At 47.9% G+C, this 18,878-nt stretch overlaps 3 protein-coding genes across 4 annotated transcripts; 2 read left to right on the forward strand and 1 right to left on the reverse strand.

The window, feature by feature from the left end:
• The first annotated feature begins 309 nt into the window (after nucleotides 1-309).
• LOC101078126 (kelch-like protein 40a) lies at nucleotides 310-3,239 on the forward strand. 2 transcript variants are annotated; one of them, XM_003977710.3, is made up of 6 exons: nucleotides 312-1,547; nucleotides 1,638-1,798; nucleotides 1,876-1,983; nucleotides 2,055-2,240; nucleotides 2,429-2,578; nucleotides 2,920-3,239. In XM_003977710.3, the coding sequence occupies exons 1-6, from the start codon at nucleotides 447-449 to the stop codon at nucleotides 3,029-3,031; spliced, it is 1,818 nt and encodes a 605-aa protein (XP_003977759.2). In that variant the 5' UTR covers nucleotides 312-446; the 3' UTR covers nucleotides 3,032-3,239. The 2 variants fall into 2 exon arrangements, with proteins under 2 accessions (XP_029687450.1, XP_003977759.2); XM_029831590.1 differs by lacking the exon at nucleotides 2,429-2,578 and having other exon boundaries at nucleotides 310-1,547.
• On the reverse strand, nucleotides 2,700-15,127 carry LOC101077903 (vasoactive intestinal polypeptide receptor). Its single transcript, XM_011618925.2, has 13 exons — nucleotides 14,896-15,127; nucleotides 13,747-13,840; nucleotides 13,119-13,232; nucleotides 9,157-9,263; nucleotides 8,993-9,090; nucleotides 7,820-7,949; nucleotides 6,950-7,103; nucleotides 6,617-6,677; nucleotides 6,389-6,455; nucleotides 6,218-6,309; nucleotides 6,001-6,130; nucleotides 5,506-5,547; nucleotides 2,700-5,359 (listed from the first exon to the last, which is right to left on the reverse strand). Exons 1-13 carry the CDS (start codon nucleotides 14,989-14,991, stop codon nucleotides 5,168-5,170), a joined length of 1,377 nt encoding a protein of 458 aa, XP_011617227.1. The 5' UTR covers nucleotides 14,992-15,127; the 3' UTR covers nucleotides 2,700-5,167.
• Nucleotides 15,128-17,040: 1,913 nt separating this feature from the next.
• mul3 (mitochondrial E3 ubiquitin protein ligase 3) lies at nucleotides 17,041-18,790 on the forward strand. The gene is made up of 5 exons (XM_003977727.3): nucleotides 17,041-17,170; nucleotides 17,290-17,405; nucleotides 17,489-17,576; nucleotides 17,673-17,793; nucleotides 17,868-18,790. Exons 2-5 carry the CDS (start codon nucleotides 17,292-17,294, stop codon nucleotides 18,358-18,360), a joined length of 816 nt encoding a protein of 271 aa, XP_003977776.1. The 5' UTR covers nucleotides 17,041-17,170; nucleotides 17,290-17,291; the 3' UTR covers nucleotides 18,361-18,790.
• The last annotated feature ends 88 nt before the right edge of the window (nucleotides 18,791-18,878 follow it).

Consider the following 18,878-nt stretch of genomic DNA (forward strand, 5'->3'; position numbering starts at 1 on the left):
TCTGGCGGGATTTTTTTGAAATTGGATAACTGCTGAGGAACATGAAGGTAAACAGCCTCATTCAGTGGATTCACTCGCTATTTCTGTCAGGATTCGATTACAGATACAAAAACAGCTTTGACAAAGAGTGTAAATATACCAGACTGACTCAGAGTTTCTGGTCAGTTCTTTACCTGGATTTCACCCAGCTGTTTGCTGGGATCTCTGTGGAGGAGGAACTGGATCTGTCCTCCTCCCCGGCCAACAAAATAGATTCTTCAGCTTTGTGAGGGTCCCGTCTATAAATAGGCTTCCACAGTGACGACCCCAGACAGCTGCACCCACCGACTGACCAACCAGCAGAGACCTTCCAGAGCCATCCGAGCAGGCGTGTGGACACGGACAGTCCCGCTCTGCTGTGGGGAGGAAGCAGGGTTCCCGAGAAACCCAACCAAGACGAGGACAAAATGGCCGCCCTGACTGTGGACCCGGAGCAGCAGCCGAGGATGTACCAGCAGACCCTCCTTCAGGACGGGCTGTGCGACCTCTTGGAGACCGACAAGTTTGTAGACTGCATCCTGAAGATCAAGGACCAGGAGTTCCCCTGCCACCGCTTGGTTCTGGCAGCCAGCAGCCCCTTCTTCAAAGCCATGTTCCTGTCTGACCTGGAGGAGAGCAAGAAGCGGGAGATTGTCCTCAGAGACGTGGAACCGGGCGTCATGGGCATGATTCTACGTTACTTGTACACGTCAGACATCGATCTGACGGAACAGAACGTCCAGGATATCTTTATTGTCGCCAACATGTACCAGATCCCTTCCATCTTCTCGGTGTGTGTGTCCTACCTCCAGGAGAAGATGGTGCTGGGGAACTGCCTGGCCATCTTCAGGTTAGGACTTCTGCTCGATTGTTCCAGGCTCGTTTTGGCTGCCAAAGACTTCATCTGCGAACGCTACCAGGTCGTGTCCAGGGACCAGGACTTCCTGCAGCTGGGCCCCAGCGAACTGGCCCTCATCATCACATCGGATGCCCTCAATGTCCTGCAGGAGGAGCTGGTGTTTGAATCCCTGATGGACTGGGTCAAGCACGACGAGGCCAACCGCGTCAGGGAACTGCCGGAGCTGTTGCACTGCATCCGCTTCCGGCTCATTCCGTTGGATTACTTCAAAGAAAAAGTGGAACGTCACCAGTACCTCCGCTTCAACCAGGACATCAAGAAGGACCTGGAGCTCGTCCGGGAGGCTCACAAAGGGCGTCTCCCACAGCCAAAGAAACTGGGCAAAGGTGAAACTGAAGAGGGCGAAGAGGACGAGGAAGGATACCTTCCAGGTATCCTCAACAACAACCCTCGTTTTGGGATGTTTGAGATGGACCTGATCCTGATGATCAGCGACACGGGGACGGTGGCCTATGACCCCGTGGGGAACGAATGCTTTGTGGTCTCAGAGTCTACAGATATTCCCAAAAACCACTGCAGCCTGGTGACGGGTCAGAACCAGGTTTTCGTCGTGGGAGGGATGCGATACGAGGAGAATAAAGATGACCCGTTCAGTTCCTACTTCCTGCAGGTAACACACCTCTAAAGACTAAAAAAAATAAAACAAAAAACCTCCAACCTGCATCCATGTGCTGAATCTTGCTTCCCTATTTGCTCCCAGTTTGACCCCATCAGCTCAGAGTGGTTGGGGATGCCGTCGCAGCCCAACCCCCGCTGCCTGTTCGGCCTGACGGAAGCCGAAAACTCCATCTTTGTTGTGGGAGGGAAAGAGCTGAAGGAGGGGGAGCAGGCGCTGGACTCGGTCATGATCTACGACAGACAGTAAGTGTGCGATTAGCTTTCGCCCCAAACTGCAGCCAAAACCCCCCCGATGAAGACGAACCCCTTCGTCCTTGCAGGTCGTTCAAGTGGGGGGAGTCGGACCCTCTGCCCTATGAAGTGTACGGCCACGGGACCGTGTCACACGGAGGTCTCGTCTATGTCATCGGAGGAAAGTCACAGAGCAAGTAGGTCCCTCCAGACTCCTTTTGTAGCTCCACGATGGCGATTTGATGGTAACACGCCGACGTCTGTGAAGGAAGTGCCTGAGACGAGTCTGCGTCTACAACCCCACCAAGTTTGAGTGGAAGGACTTGGCTCCTCTGAAGACGGCCCGCTCCCTGTTCGGCGTCACCGTCCACAACGACCAGATCTACGCGGTGACGGGGGTCACGGACTCGGGCCTGACCGGCTCGGTGGAGGTCTACGACATCGCCGCCGACAGGTGAGCGACGTGGTGATGAGGCGGAACATCTGTCCACAGTCGTGAAATGAGTCATCCAGCCATAATAGGAGGCAATTAGGTCATAAAGCAGCACCGTCTGCTCTGATCAGGGCATCGTCCAGTAGTTCAGCGTCTGATTAAACACCATCGGAGCTCCGCTGTGCGTTTACTGTGACGTTCTGCCCCAGGTGGTCCGAGTTGACAGAGTTCCCACAGGAACGCAGCTCCCTCAGTTTGGTCTCCACGGGGGGCTTCCTGTACGCCCTGGGAGGCTTCGCCATGATGCCCAGTGAAACCAGTGAGGAGCCCATCCCAACAGAGATGACAGACATCTGGAGGTGGGAGTCTGTCACTAATTTAGCCTTTTCACCCCCCTTCCCCTCACCCTGCCAAAAAATGTGATGACTTCATCCTAGGGTTAGGATTTCTTTTAAAAAAAACAAAAAACAAAAACAAATGCACTGCTGGAGAGGGTCTTTTAATAACATTTTAAAATAGAAATGTAGAATATAGAGCACAAGACTTGTACAATATTACCTCTTACACATGACAAACATTATCACAATGTGCTTCTCGAGCCGTCACAAGCTGAAATGTGTTCCACAGCTTCTGTACATATTTACAAAGTCTGATGAAGATCCGTGAACACCGTCCGTGCAAAATTTACCTGTTTACACAGATACGACGAGTCCGAGAGGTGCTGGACTGGGATGTTGCGGGAGATCAGCTACGCAGAGGGAGCTACTGTCCTGGCGGCACGCCTCAACATTCTGCGTCTCAACAAGCTCTAACTGGACTCTGAGGAACTCGGAACCAAACGTTGGCTTAGAGTGCAGATGGCACTTGCACGAAACGTGTTATACCTTGTATTTACAGCAGGGGGCGACAGATACGCGTTAAGTCGAAGGGAGTCATCCGGACGTCTGTTTTTGTTACGGTTATTTCATTTTATTTGCCTGCAGATTGATTTGTTTTAACAGAATAAATGTTGTCTTTCTACAACTGACTGCACCCATCCCCCCCCCCCCCCCCCTCTGAGCAGACAGAATGCCTGTCCATGGTGTAAATATTTAAATTTCAATCCGACAGTTGGTTCAATAACATTTTTATCACGGGTCAACCCACTCAAAGTTGCTGCATTTTTGCACGAATCTTGAGGGAAAACACATGAGGGACACAGTTTTCCAAAGTAAACAGTGATTTCCAGTTTGCACCTGAGCTCCGCAAGTAATTAACATAAAAACACAGCGTATTTACATTCTGACAACACACACCGAAGCGCCTGACCATGAGTCTTAGCAACTCGTTTCAGCTCATTTGTAGGTTGAAGCACAGAAAATAATATTTCTAAAACAACAAATGAACATAATAATGACTTTAGAACAAAGGGGTGCGTAACAAAGGCATTCCGGGAATGGTTTGACCTTGTCAATATTATTTTACTGTGGGGACATTTAAACACTTAACCATATTTAAAAAAAAAAAAAAAAATTCAACTATAACTTTTAAGTGTTTAAGCGGTCAATAGTACGGTACAGCAAAAAGCTGGAGCAGCAACAGTGTCAGAGGTTACTTGAGGTGCGCATGAGTTTCGTGCCAAGCCCTAAATTACTCATACTATTTCAATAATTTAATTATCTTTGCTGATGATGTAAGCTTAGTTCGGGATGAAGTAGAGTTTGACTCTACAGCTAAGCTCACATCAATAAAATTCAGTCCTTAGCACAGTAGTTCTCCTGAGGCTGGGGCCAAGGTCACGACCGATGAGCCCGACACAGATTTTACCTGATGAGAATCCGACGATTCAACGCACATTGGCTAATTTTGTGACGTGGAGCCGTGGAATTAATCTCTAATGTGAATGCAGGAACTCTAACAAGCATTTGGCAGGAATGCATCCCATCAAAAGCGCCACATCCACATTGCTGGGCCGACGTTTCAGCTCCGTTTTCAGCTCCAAACTCCACCCACACAGAACCCATTCCCCTGTTGGCCGCACTATAAATGGAAAACGGGGTAAATGGGTTTATTTGCAGGTCATAAACGGCTGTGATTTGACTGATTAATCAATAACCGCTATCCAGATTTGGCTGGTTGATTGATGAAGATGATATAAACGCCCGATTAAGACGACTAACAGCACAGAGAAGCACAAGACAATCAACTATTTCAGCTGAAGTCTCGCCCCACGCTGTCGAATAACGGCATCTCCGCCAGCGCCGTGCGCCGCGCACACATAACGGAACACATCTGGTCCATTAGATGGATGAAATGAAGAGGAACCACGCACTCAGACAAAAGCCGAGATGAATTTCACAAGCAGGAGCTTTAGCAGCTCCTCAGGAATGTCGTGCAGCTGCAGCTGGCGAATGCCCCGTATGAAACTGTCACAGACAGGATGGGATCGTTACGCTATAGATCCCTCCTCCCCGACTGTTGTTCACAACAGCCTGACAATATCATTACGACCGCAGCTCTCTGAAGCAACGCGAGCCATTAGGTTAAGTGTTCTTGTGTAACACACCCTTTAATAAACATTGCAGTTCTTATAGGACACTGGCTGTATTTACCTATTGCTTAACATCGTGGAAAACCTCGGCCAAGCCGTTTCCCTTTAATACACGCAAGAGGTGGTCAGGATTTGTCTCCTCCCTGCAGTTTGGTGGAGAGCGACGCTAATGTGGCCCGTTTGGCTCCGAGTCGACGGTTCTTTATGCAAATAACAGATCAGTCAATTGCCCACAGTCGAGCTGCTAAACAGGCGCCGGGTTTCGATGGGAGCCGTCGTAAAGTTGCCCCGTCCGGAGTCGCCGTCCTCAACCGACAGGCCATAAAGACACATAAAGACAGAAGAACTGACCTCAGGTAAACGACACGTTCGGCACATAACGACGGGAACAAAGAGACGGCTTGGATGCAGACGGGCCTCAGATGACCGACAGGTGCTCGCGGCACTCGGACGCCCGCCGGGTCGCGGGGCTGCATTTGGTCGTCACGGTGATCTGGGTGCTGAAGTTGTTGCCGTTGCTGCCGATGGAGGGCTGCTGGTACTTGGTGTCAGCCCCCAGGAACCTCTGCAGCATCCATCTGCGCCACTTACGCTTAATCTCTGCCTGGACCTGAAGGAGCCGCGAGGGCAAACAGGATGAAGAGGGGGCGTTAAGAGGGTTTGAACCTCATGAGCGGGGGCCACAAAATGAGATTTGGCCACATAAAAAAGGAGAGTAAACATCCTGAAGTGCGGCTTTTGTTTGGATTTCCTTACCTCCCCGTTCAGAAAGCAGTACAGCACCACCACAACAAAACCCTGGAAAATTGAAAACAAGCAGACAAAACTTCAGAGCTGTGGCTAAAAGCGGAATAATTCCTCTGGACGCTCAAAAGACACTGAAAATATTTGTGCATGAGTGATGAGGGTAGGATTCTGACCAACTTCTGGCTCCGACAGGAGGTTCCTCATGTGTATCTCTGGGAAATCTTCCCAGGAGACAATTTTTGGCCATAAATTAAGAATTTCCCTCACAGTGTTTCCATCCCTCCATTTTAACTTTACATTTCAAATCCAATAAATCAGTCATTTCATTTGCTAAACATAACATCGCTGTAATTATGTTTGTTTTTTGTTACAGAGTAGCTTAGATGTGCAGACTTCAACCCGTTTGTGATCCATTTTTCCTCTCATTTGTGGCTTAAAGTTCAAGAAATAAATCCTGTAAGTGTCATAAAAGCTGCGCACTCACGTGTGAGGGTGGGTCCTTACCTGAAACGATCCCAGGATTAAATCAAACACCAGCCTCCCTTTGGACTGGACGTGGTCGGGTAGGAAAGCAAAAATAATGTAATTTATGCCAAAGAGGGGTATCAACAGCAGGGTGGATTTAGCCAGTCTCCTGAGGGGGGGGCAGTGAAGTGTGCAAATGTCAACAGGAAAGTCATTAAATGACACCAACCCTAGGATTTGATCTCATGACACCTACGAGTACTGATGAGACTCCCTCCTTCCGATGTCGGGGCAGTTCATCTTCTGCCGGAGGATCCGGATTATACGGATGAAGAGGATGAAGTTCACCTGCCAGGCAGGAGCAAGCCACTCGGTCACGTGACCTCGTTATGCGTGGCAGCGTGCGAAATATCGCGGCGTGACTCACGAGTATGGTGCCCAAAATGGGTGTTTTGATGATCCACCACAGAGTGTCGTCGATTATTTCCCAGCATCTGTCCGCAGTGATGAGAACACGGGGCGCCGACGGCACGGATGACGCGGATACGGAAACGGGAGAGTCCAAAAACATTCAGTGACTCACTGAAGGCAGCATTTTAGCTCCTACTTTATGAGCGGAGCGACACATTCAAGAGGCGGTTCGTGTTAAACTCACCCTGGATCGTTTAAATAAGCCTTCGTAAGCACCCACGCTGATATAAAGACAGATGGTGCTCCTGCAAACAAGAGATTAAAAGCAGGAATCACCATTTGGCGTGTTACAAAGAAGCACTTCACAAGTTAAACATAGATTTATCGTGCTGACTCGACAGAGGACGACAACGTGCACGGGGATGTGTGCAGTGATAATCTCTTAGAACTGGTCTCATGTCAGCTTTGAGCCAATATTGGCACATCCTGGCTGCATGAAATGTTGCAGCCTTGTGTCCTGCAGGCGGACACAAAAATAATGTCCCATTTAGGTCAATTAGGTCAAGCAAACACGTACCCCAACCGATCAGGATGTACCCCCAGAAGTATTTCCTCTCAGAGAAGAAGGAGACGGCTAACAGAGTGTGGAGGTAGAGGCCCTCCACCAGCAACCAGAAGAAACTGGCCATGATGCCATAATGGAAGAAAGCCATCACTGCCTTACAGCCCACCTGGAAGACAACCGCCATCATGAGAACCCTGAACTGAATAAACACTATGCAGGTATCAGCAAATTATTAAAGGTTTAGCTAAAGAAGCTAAACGGCCTATTCTATACTGGAGTTGTAATCATGGCCGAGAAGCTCATATCACAGATGTTATCGCGAGGTTGAGATTGCGTGTAAAACCGCTGTCATTCATATTTGTGTGTGTGTGTGTGTGTGTGTGTGTGTGTGTTTGATGGACGTTGCTAATGCTGTGTTTAGAAGCAGTTGCAAAGGTTAGCAGCTGTGTTTAGAGGAAGTCATTCAGTGTAAATACGGAAAATCTTTAGATTGAGGCAAGAAAGCGCGTCGACCTTCTCTCTGGTGGTGAAGCAGAACATTGGTTGACGTCCGAGCTCCCTCCATCACACATAAACCGATTTAACAGCCGAGCGCCGACGGTCCGGCCGTCTCGGTGCCACGATTGCGTTGTAGATAACGACCAGATACCAAAACCCTGAACATAATTTATTGACAAAAGCATTCAAGTTCAGGAGCGACGCTCGGCAAACAGAAACTCTGCCAACATCCTGCTGATCCCGTGAATGAGGAAGTGTCAGCGGAGGAGGGGACACGCAAACACTGCTACACCCACAGCGACCGAGACGGGACATTCAAATCAGAGCGAGCAGGAGCTGATCCGCCACAGGCGGAAGTTCAGGAGGAGCTGGAGATGGACTCACAGTGCCGTGGCATTCCTCCGTCTCCCCGACCTCGTACAGAACCACGTCCTTGATGAAGACCGTCACGGCTTTCAGGATGAACGCCACGAACAGATGGATGTGGATGTAGTTTCGGGTGCAGTGCAGCTTCCTGTGGAGGCAGAAAAACACTCAGAATTCTCTCTCCAAGGATTGTTGCTCATTAAAATCTCATTCTCACAGTTCTCGCCAAAAGTTCTCGATAATGGAGCTCATTTAGAAATGAAGATCATCATCGTGGAAATGTTCTCCAGAATCTTCCCTCTCTCACTCCGCTGTTTTCTTCTGAACGTGGAACAACGTGTTCTGCTACGACTGGTCATGACTGGACAAACGGGCTGAATTCTAGATGCACGCCGTCAAGAGGGAACAGGAGGTGGTTTCAAACCGGTTCCTTTGCACTCCATTTTGCAGCTGCGCACGCCATCCATCATTTATATTACTCCAAAATGCAACGTTATTCTCGACGGAGGAAGAAACACGGAGTTTTCTTCGGGGTTGTGTCATTAACGAGCTTTTCCTTGTGCACAGTAACATGTTGCACAGGAGACGAACTCTGCACGCATGCGGCCGCGTCTGCCTATGCATTCGAGACGGAGGGATCCAGGAGTAAATCAGCGGCGTTGCTAGCGTAAATCCTGCGAGGTTTCAAACAAACACGTTCCTCGTGAGCTCGCCAGCGGGCTGAAGAGCGCCGATTGTTTTCGGATGCGCCGCGTCCGGCAGCTGCGCAGTGAACGCAAACACTAGATGTTTTTCACATCCTGCGTCCATGTTCCAGAGTCATTAGCATTCCATAAGCCAGCCGAGTAAACACAACTCCTGTTGTTTAGCCAGCGAGATGCATACACACCAAACCCATCGGACTGGTGCTGCAGGTTCTTATTCTTTCTTATTCCCCAGGACTAAAGGTCAGCCGGGAAGAGGCCGTTAACCAGCCAGTCATTGGACTTTATTGCGGAAGAGAGTTTTGTTTGAGAAATGTTGCAGAGGAAAAGGTCAAATTTGAATATCCAGCCCCACAAAATCCATCTCCGTCTGTGAAAAACACAATAAAACCCCTATAAAATGCAGGAAGTGTCGGGCGACGGCTCGGTTAATCGCTCTAAATGAGGGCGAAAAGACATTAAAAAGCATTTTGCAGGTTCTCCTTACCGGAAGAGACAGAGTATGATGATGCCGATTGTCAGAGAAATGAGCGAGACGCTGTGACCGACGGTGTAGCCCACTTTGATGGCGCTGAAGAACCCCGCCTGCAAATAAAAACAGCCTCAGACCAGGTCGAATGGAGGCAAACATCAGGCAGAGTCCGTGCTGACCTCGCGATCGTCACCCACGGTGGTGTTGAAGTCGTACCCGCAGTCTTCCGTGTAGTCTATGCTGATGGGGCTCCAGCCGTCCTCCGTGCACGTCTTTGACAGGTTACCTGGCGAACAAGGGGGGGGAGTTAAAGGGGAAAAGTGAGAGAAAACGCAGACGTCCACGTTTATTCACACTGGGATACAAATGTCTGGAATATTTCCAAAAACTAAAAGGAAACGGAGGGAATGATTGAGGAGCTCAGCTCAGATCTGTTCCCATGAGTATTTGACTCCATCTGTTTCTTAATTACACTCAGCACAAACATGCACGGACGACCATAGTTGATCATAGGGATATTTTTACTCCGGCTGTGCCCAGGAGGGCAAAAGTGAGAGGTCCAGGCTAAAAGACATGTGGAAGGGCCTTGAAAATAGCAGCGCGCTAAATTCCTGCTGAGAAAAGGCAGCGAAAAAGAGCCCAACAATGTGTCAAAGAGATTCTGGAGACACGAGACGAGAGTTTAGCATCGCAGTCCGAGGATTCGTGCTTTAGTGGTGATCGGGCCTGCTGTAATCTGGTGGAATGACGCCACATTTCACCGGTCGAGGACGAAAACAGCAGGTTTTCTACCGAGCATCAATTAAACCAGGTCCAAGTTAAAAACCTTCTCTTATTTTCCTGACGCATATCTAATCCTGTCGGCCGCGAAAAGCACGGAATAGTTATCTGCTGGATTTCTTCATTGCTTTTACCAACATGGACGTAACGCCACTGAGTTTGTGTGTGTGTGTGTGTGTGTGTGCGTGTGTGTATGTGCATGTGTGTGTGTGAGACAAATGATTTTTTCAAACTAAACACCGTCTAAATGCAGGACATTCCTGACATTTCCCAATCGTATCGCTCCAAAGCTGCTATCAAATCAAGGCCGAGTTGGGAAACGACCAAAAATCCGAAGTCTGCGGACGCGTTTGGCACCAAACTACGGTCGGCTCACAAATACCTGAGCGGCGCATTGCAAAGAAGATGGCGGCTTTGCCTCTGCAAACACCGTGGCGGGACACAAAGCCCCTGTTGTTTCAGGCCGTGCCACCGCTGGATTCGGGCTTATTTGAGGGATGGCCTGAAGAATGCTTTCATCATCCCCCAAAACACGACACGCCGGCTTTCAGAGAGCTCAAACAAGTTAATCGCCCTGCCGCTGTTTTGATCCAGACGCTTGAATCGGGACGGTCGCAAACTGATTACAGTCGCTGCTGGACAAACACTCGTATCAGCGCGAGCGTACAGTCGAGTGCGGCGGGTGGAGGGCCGAGTCTCCGACAGGCAGCGGCCCCGAGCACACAGAGAGGGCGCCGCCCGCGTTGTTGAAGGAGATGAATGACACCGTGTTTGTGTTAGACTAACTAGGTAGAGTTCATGAGAATGGCAAACTCCATCTCCACTAAATTTATGGCCTGGCCCTGATTCTCAGTGGCGCCATGTTTCGTAATCCTCTTTCCCCCTCCTTCCAGTTGGTCTGCGAGGCCTTTTAAAGCCAACCAACTTTTTGAGATGGGACTTTGTGCGAAGGAAACAGGGTTCCAAACGTGGCTTTGATTTTGAATTCTACGGCGAGGGAACGCAGCAGAGGGTTTATTCCAATTGTGCACCGCCGCCAGATTGATGACGCCCGCGACGACAGCGAACGCTCAAGTGATTCGGTCTTTTTTATTCCCGTCCTGTTCATATTTGCAGATGAAAGTTTGGGGGTAATTTATAATGCACCTAATCCCCGACCGTACATCAACCCGATTGCATCTCCTGGAGCTCACGGCAGGTTCGACTTGCACTCATTTGTTGATTTACTGCATAATTGATGCCACACTAAAAGGCAGCAAGGGCCACATACCCCCCACCCACCCCCCACTGTGCGCTTCAAGGCAGTTGATCCAAAGAGCCTCTGACGAAATACACCTCTCCGCTTTCTGCCCCATAAATCTGGCGATTCCGTGCCCTCTCTTTTCCCAGGAGTCCTCTCCCTCGCAGGTCACACGGTCTCCCATCTGGGTCACATCACAGCTTCCCAGAAAACTCTCCCTACGCCACGCCGGCTCATCTCACGCAGACGGTAAATCATTGAAGTCGCAAACGAGCCGAACACCAGCAGGAACACGACGCTACGCCGAGCGGAATCCACGTTATAAAAGAATCATCACTCATTTTTATGCCACTTGGCAATCAGCTGGAGGCATATGCCCGACGGAGTTTTCTCACAGGAAAAAGAGTAACAAGAAAATAAAATGTTTGATGTACAACAGAGTTTAGGGGGCTGCATGACTAACTCAACTCTAATTCGATATACATACCTGTATATTAGGTATGATATGAACATGTGAAGCCAAGCTGACGTTAGCTGCCCTGAAAGCTCCATTAAAGCTCCTGACATCAATTTGACCTCCCCATGTTCACATGCTAGTTTTTGATGCCAAGTGATGCTGTAGTCACGACAGATTAAGTTTTCCGCCTCCTTTAATGACTCAAAAGCTTCAGCATACCTAATAAAGCTAAATTAAATATCATTTCTACTCTACAGCCGTACTGTGAGTTAGCGTATCCGACATCTGGGCTCTTCCCTCTCCTCGGACAGTTGCGCCTGGATGAAAGTTGAATTTTCTGAATATTAGAACATGGTGAAATAATTAAAGTAACATCGGACCCTGAGGGGGAAGGTGAAGCTCCCGGTGCAGGCAGAGGGCAGAATGTGGTGGACTAAAGCAGATTAAGAATTAACCAGAATTCCGAGTTTGCCCACATTTATTCACGAGTTACAGCCGGTAAGACATTCGCTGGATAATCGAGTCCAAATAAAGTGCAGCTCATTAAACGAATGCATGCATCTGGGGGGTCCAAATCAAAGGTCTCCCAGGTAAAAACAAAACATCATCATAAACCGTGTGAGGCAATTAATGAGCAACAGAGATGAAGGGGAATCTCAGAGGGGAAGTGCTGTACAAACACACGCAATCCAGCCTATAAATCCTCACGAGAGCCGTTTTCTGCCATAATTAGTATCACTTCCCTCTGCGGATAAAGGACAAACGTGTTTGACGGCTGACCTGGAAGAGGAGCTGTTTGTTTTTCTGCGACTCGGCTGCGCACATTTCGGTTTTGTTGGGATTTTTTTTCCCCGTGTGCGAGATGAAACGTGGAGCCTCGAGGAAGACGGGAACGACACGATTATAGGAGGATGAATTGATGGTTGTGATCCGCTCCCTGCTTCCTAATTCCTCTCTCCGCTCCCATAAAGAGATAAAGAAGCTTAAAGTCGTGTTTGGTATTTATCTGACAAAACCAAAAGAAGATTAACAGTTTTGTTGGGTTTTTTTGTTTTAATGTTCAAATGATCTTTTTTAAAGTGGTGTACGAGGATTATCGGAGAGGAAGCGTTGTTTTTCTTGCCAAAGATAACTTTTTTGTTTTGAAAAAGGACAAAAATAGTTCTATTTAAAGATATCACAAAATTTATAACCATGCCAATTTGAATGAATCATCTGATATCATTGAAACAACATATTTTTCATGATGCTGGACTAAACCACCCTCATCTCTGCCTCCGGAAACACTGGGCTGACATTGTCCTCTCACCGGGTCCGGATCAGACACGTTTAACTGAGATATTATTGGTTTTAATTTCTTCAAATTCTCAAAACCCCTCAAATTCATTGCTTTAATCCTTAAAATCTGATGACTGCATTTCACCTTAAGTCGTTTATCAGTTCCATGTGGTAGTTTGCGTCTGCCATTCAAAGATCAGCAGAAAAATGGAAATAAAATGGAAATAAAAGGGGCGAAAGAGCAGAGCCCTGAGGGACACCACAGCCGGGCTCCTTTAGCAGTAAAGTGACCCAGAGCTACAGAAACCTTGTGTTAAGATGTGCTAAGATGCTGTGAGCAGCGTAATCAGCACCATCAAAGCACCGTTCACAGACAAGATTCTTACTTAGATGCGTATTCCCAGAGAAGAAGAAGAGATACTTTGGACACGGGACGGTGACCACCTCTCCGACATCAGCGCTGGGCCAGCAGGTGATCTTGTCCCACATCCCGGTGCAACCTGAGCAGAGCAGCAGAGACAAGGTGGCCAACAAAGCCTCGTTTGTTACCGTGCAACAGGGAAAAATCAATCAATCAATAAAGGCTGAAACGTCTCGTTCCCATGGCGAGCTACAAAGTGGCAGCCCTGTATCTATGAGAGCCGATGGGCTGAGTTAACACGCTGCCACCGGGACTAATAAAGCAGCTCCTCGGCCTTCGTCACACACTGTTATTTGAAGTGGCTCGGTCGCACGACACAAAATGTCAACCTGTTGTACCCGCCGCCGCTCACTTCCAGGTGCATCGTTGGGCAATAGAGTCGCATCATTGTCCCAAATAAGATGTCTGATGGGAGGTTTTCTTGCACTTGAGAACATGTTGCCAATGTAAACCCGGGGGGCACGTTTAAACAGCTCTGTTGTCTCAAGAGCTCGTTTCATCACCTCGGCCTGACGTCACATTAGGATCATGCAAATTAGGGTGAAACGGAAGAAGGAAAGTTGAACAAACACGAAGACAGACTACAAACCGACCTGCAGTTTTGTTCTCAATCTGGGCCTCGCACGTGTCCTTTTCCTCCGTCAATTCCGCCTTCATGTCACACATCTGGTTCAGCCCTGAAAATACCTGCACAGAGGGGCGCCCTCAGTGACCATTTCATACAACTGCAGTTGCAGGACGCTTGTTGAATCACGTGGGCCGTGTGTGTGTGTGTGTGTGTGTGTGTGTGTGTGTGTGTGTGTGTGTGTGTGTGTGCTCTCTGAATGGTCCCTAACACCTCTAGGCAAACACATCGTGTCCGCATCCTGAGACGAGCTCCCATTTGTCTTTCCACCCGACGCGCGTGGCTGACTCAGAGTTAATCCCCTGGCTGTCATTCAAACATCAGATTTTTAACATTTGCATTTCCCCATTTTCCAAGTCACTGCGGGGAAATCTGCCGCTGGATCAACATGAAACACGGGCGTTCGCCGCTAGAGAATATAGGGATCCAGTCGAGGGCTGGGAGATTTATTACCGTTACTTAGGTGGATGAGTTCCCTCTCTGAGGGGATTAATCAGGCTGGTAGCAGAAGGCTATTGTTAGCCACACGAGGAGCTGGAACAATATCAGTGATGAATCATCCATCTACTGCAGGTATATCTGGACAAATCTCACCATTATTAAAATAAAACCATCACAATTACAATCACCATCGCCTCTGAGCCTCGCTGGGAGGAACTTTTGGGAAATTCCTTGACTTTGTTCCCAACAGTCGGACACTAAAGCAGCCTGTGAGTGTGAGCTGATGTCCAAATGAGTTCCAGCCTGCGCATGAGTCCACATGCTTCTCCTCTGGAGACAGCTGTGGATGGAGACCGAAGACGGGGACAAAGGAGGCCATTGCCATGGTCTCCTGATGAGGGAGCCACACCAATGCCACCAACAATTACAGGCTGGCTCACAGAACACTCGAGTGATGACAAAAGTGGCGCCGGGAAGAGGTTAAACTGGCCATAAATGCCACAAAAATGCCCCATCGCGTCCAATAACGAGCCCACCTGCAGCATATGTCGGGAGCACGCAGCGTTTGCGTGGTGCAACCAAAACGCGTGAGTGTGTGCGCAAACGAGGATTCCAAGAGACGCCAGTTCAAGATCATGTCATGAGAAAAGCCAAACGTGTTGTGCTCAATACTCACGGGACGCAGCTTCCCGAAGAGCAGAAGGAGGAAGAAGGTCTCCGAAAGTCCCCGCAGCATGTTCACCGACGCAGAGAAGTCAGCTTTAGAGCTCATCGGGTGGCGATAATCCAACTTTTGGATCGTGCGGGTCCCCCGTGCGTGCGTGCGTGCGTTCTTGCGCTCTGTGGCCGTCTCCGCTGCTGGCGTCCTCCTGCAACGCCGCCTTCACCTTGACTAACGAGCATCCGCCGATGAGACATCATGTTGGACGTCAGAAATTGGGGGCGTTGACAAGTAACCGCGGAGAAGTTTTTAAAAAAAAGTTCTTACTGTCCAACCTTCTCATCAGGAGGTTATTTATTAATGATCATAGATGTAATCATTTTAGAGGAAGATGCAGGGTCTATATAGATGCAGAATATGTATATGACACATACAGTATTAACATGCATTAAATAGTTTAACATAGTGCCCTAATTCATGCGCATCCGTTCAGGAATTGTGCTATTTTTTTTAAATACGCCGGATCTATATGTAATATATAGGTATACCATGTGCAAGAGTCATAGTCTCCAACTAGCAACCACGTAACTGTGTCACTTTGTGCACGTTCCTGCTGTAGATTTCAACATTATTGTAGCTTAAAGTACCAATCGGAGCGAACACAGAGCGCAACCTCTGAAACGACAAACCAGCACGGCCGAGACGGTCTCTGCGTCAGCCCGGGTTTGGGAAATAACAAAACGTCACTGGAATCGGCCGGCAAACACAGTTTTATTGTTGCTCCAAACCTCTGATAGGTGTAGTCCGCGTAATAAAAGGCCACCTCTGGATTGGAGCCTGTCCGATAAGATAATGCTGCTGAACGTGTTCTGAATGTGATGCATTACATCAGGGAGTGCTGCGGAGTCCATAATTCACCGAGACTGATGTGGGGGGGGCGGGTAAAGGGCACGCACACTCTCTCATGGATGCTCAGGCTGAAGAGGTGAGGCCACTGACTTTCCTAAGCCTGCTGGATACCTTCCAGCATGAAAAGTCTTCATCCTTCATTCACGGGCCCCTTCGGCACGAATGGAGCGCCGGGCGCTCCGGCCGGTGGTGGTAGTTTAACTGATTCGACAAACTCCCCATGGCAGTTGTGATAAGATAACCACCATTCATCTATTTCAGAATGAATAAAATACCAACATATGGACAAAATCATTCATATTCCTGCAGCTGGTGCGTATTAGAGTCGCGGTTCACATCTTTTCATCAATCAAACATGATGTTAACGTGATGTAAACCACAGCTGAAGCTTGCTTTGACTGTAATTAGTAAGTATGAGCCCGCCGAGAGGATAAAGAACGATGATGACAGTATTTCCACAGATTGCAGGTGTTAACAGGTAGACGGATCCAGCCTGTTTCCGAGCAGCGTTCATATCAATCCATATCTTGGTTTCTCTGTGTCGTTACCCAGGAGGGTAAAACCAGCCATAAAAGGACAATGAGGGAAGTGAAAAAAGGACTGAATGAGAACTCCAACTACAGCTTGTTTCTTACAGATCTACTGTTTTCTTGAATCCAAATGCTTTTGAGGATTGGACTGCAAATCTCTGCAGATTGTATAAACGCTTTCATCCTGGCAGAGCAAAAATGCATCTCCAAGGCAGCACATGCCTGCGCATATTCCCACAATAGCAAAATCACTTTATTATTTTGGACAAATAAAAGGACTTTTTCCCCTTTCATTGCAGTCAAGGACAGTCAGGCTGGGAATAATATAGACAACTCTTCTCTCTGATTAATAAATAAAAAAAGAGTTTCTTCCTGCCAGCAATGTCTCTACAGATCAGATTAAATGTGCTTCCAGCGTTCCGTTTAACAACTCGCTTCTATTTTGTACAGTTTGTATGAAACACTGCAATCTGACAGAGCACTGAATATTTTATTGTTAACACAAGAGCAGCTAATTTGAAAGGATAACTGGACAGAGTTGCTCTGTGACAGTATGAAAAAAACCGGGGAATCGTATAAGACTGGAACTACTTTGAGTAAGATTAAAATACTAAAATAATCTTAACCTTCAGAGAAAAGACTTTGACTTCAAATGACGCGGTGTTTCCATATTAAACTACAACAACACTGCCACCTGTTGGCCAAAAAGGGATTTTAAAAATCAAAAGTTTCTATTGGCTGATGAGCGATGACGTAACAGTCACTAATGCGGAAATAAAAATAAAAGAAAAGACGCTCCTCGGTTTTGTTTTCGTTTTCTACATGTAAAGGGATTTTTACAAAAACAACAGGTTGGTTTTTATCACATTTCCTCCCCAAAACACATGACGGACGTGATCAGAGACGTATATTTGTGACTTTGATGTTAGTTGAGTGTGACTGGACTGTTTGTCCTTTTTGCGTCTTTCAGAAATGAGTGAATCGATCAATACGGTGGTTTTATTTGTGGCCGGCTCCAGTTTTGCCTTTTCCGCACTTTTCTATAATTTGTACCAAAAAAAGAAAGAGGAGCTGATAAAGTTGAAGGCAAGCATAATCTTGAACGAGCCCTAATTTAATACTAAGGCATGTGTGGGGATGTGACTGTTTAAATCTAACTTCTTCTCCAGGAAATTCCTGTTTTCAGGCCTGATCAGCAGCTGGTTCAGGTCCTCCAAGCAACTCCTCACAAGCGATTTCAGTACGTTGCTGTAGAAGGTAAACATGAATTCATGCATGTCTTAAATGCTGAATAGAGTTCATCCAATTTAAGGGGTTTTTAAAGGCTCCTGTTATTGTTATTGGTTCCTGAAGGTCTGGTCCAGGCCGACGGGGAGCCTCTGTCCAGCCAGTTTGTCCCACGGTTGTTCGGTGTGATTCAGAAGACGACAGTAGAGGAGCACTGGAAGTGCTGGAACTCCCTCACCCAGACATGGTGGAGATCAGTCAAAAACGTCTTTTTCAATCTTCGGAATTGTCGAAATAAGTGTCATTGTTTTTATTTTTTAGGATCTCTCAGACTAGGAACAAAAAGGAGAACAAAAACACGGTGCCTTTCAGTCTGGTCAGCCCTGGAGCTTACTTCACTGACATATTTGTCAAGGTCCAAAACCCTCTGGAAGCTTGCGGCAGCTACCTGGAAAGGGTTCACTTCAAAGTCCGGCGAGCCGAGGAGGGTTTGGTGGATCTGGTGGTGCAGGGCCTCAGCGGGGAAAAGCCTGTGTCCAAGGTGGAGAGCGAGGAGCTCCTACTGGTGGGGAGCACGCTGACGGGTTTTGGCGAGGTGGTGCTGGAAGGAGGGCGGACCATGAGGCTGCAGGCCCCCAAGGATGGTCGCAAGTTTGTGCTGGTATCCGGCGACCACAGGAGCTTTTTGGACAGGCACGAAAGGTCAGCCAGCATGTGGAAGATGCTGACTGCCGTCAGCGGCATCACGGGCGCTTCACTTGTCGCCGGCGTGCTTTACAAAGTGTTCGGAAAAGAGGGCGAGAGGTCAGAGTAGGCCTGAACACGTGGATTCTGCAGGTATAGTGGCCCAAAAATGTGTTTCGGTGGGCAGATGTGCCTTTTTCAAACACTCCGGAAAGGTTTATTCAAAAATAATGTTCATATACCTAAATTTTACATCAGAAAAGATAAAAAGGTTGATTTAAAAACAAAGAATGAACCTGGCATTTATGAATCGGTTTTTTTGATGCTTTTTGGGTGAAAACGGGCTCAGGAGGTCTGTTTCTGCTGTAATTTATGGTCCTGATCTTCACCGAAATAACGTGAATTAAATGCTGCATGTGTGCTTTTCATTGATTTGTGTTGATATCCAGGTTTTGGGCTCTAACAGATCGTTTTCTACCTCTTGGATGACGCTCTCTTTTACTGCTGCCACTTGAAGTTGAGCAACATTTTGTGCCGTTAATAAAGTGAAATCGACTCTGGTCTACGGCTCGTTCTTTTTCCTTTTGATAAATATGCTTAAACTTGGCTAAACTGATGGATAATGCTGGTATAGAAGAGTGAACCCAA

Source organism: Takifugu rubripes, chromosome 22, assembly GCF_901000725.2.
Source record: "Takifugu rubripes chromosome 22, fTakRub1.2, whole genome shotgun sequence".
Classification (NCBI taxonomy): domain Eukaryota; kingdom Metazoa; phylum Chordata; class Actinopteri; order Tetraodontiformes; family Tetraodontidae; genus Takifugu; species Takifugu rubripes.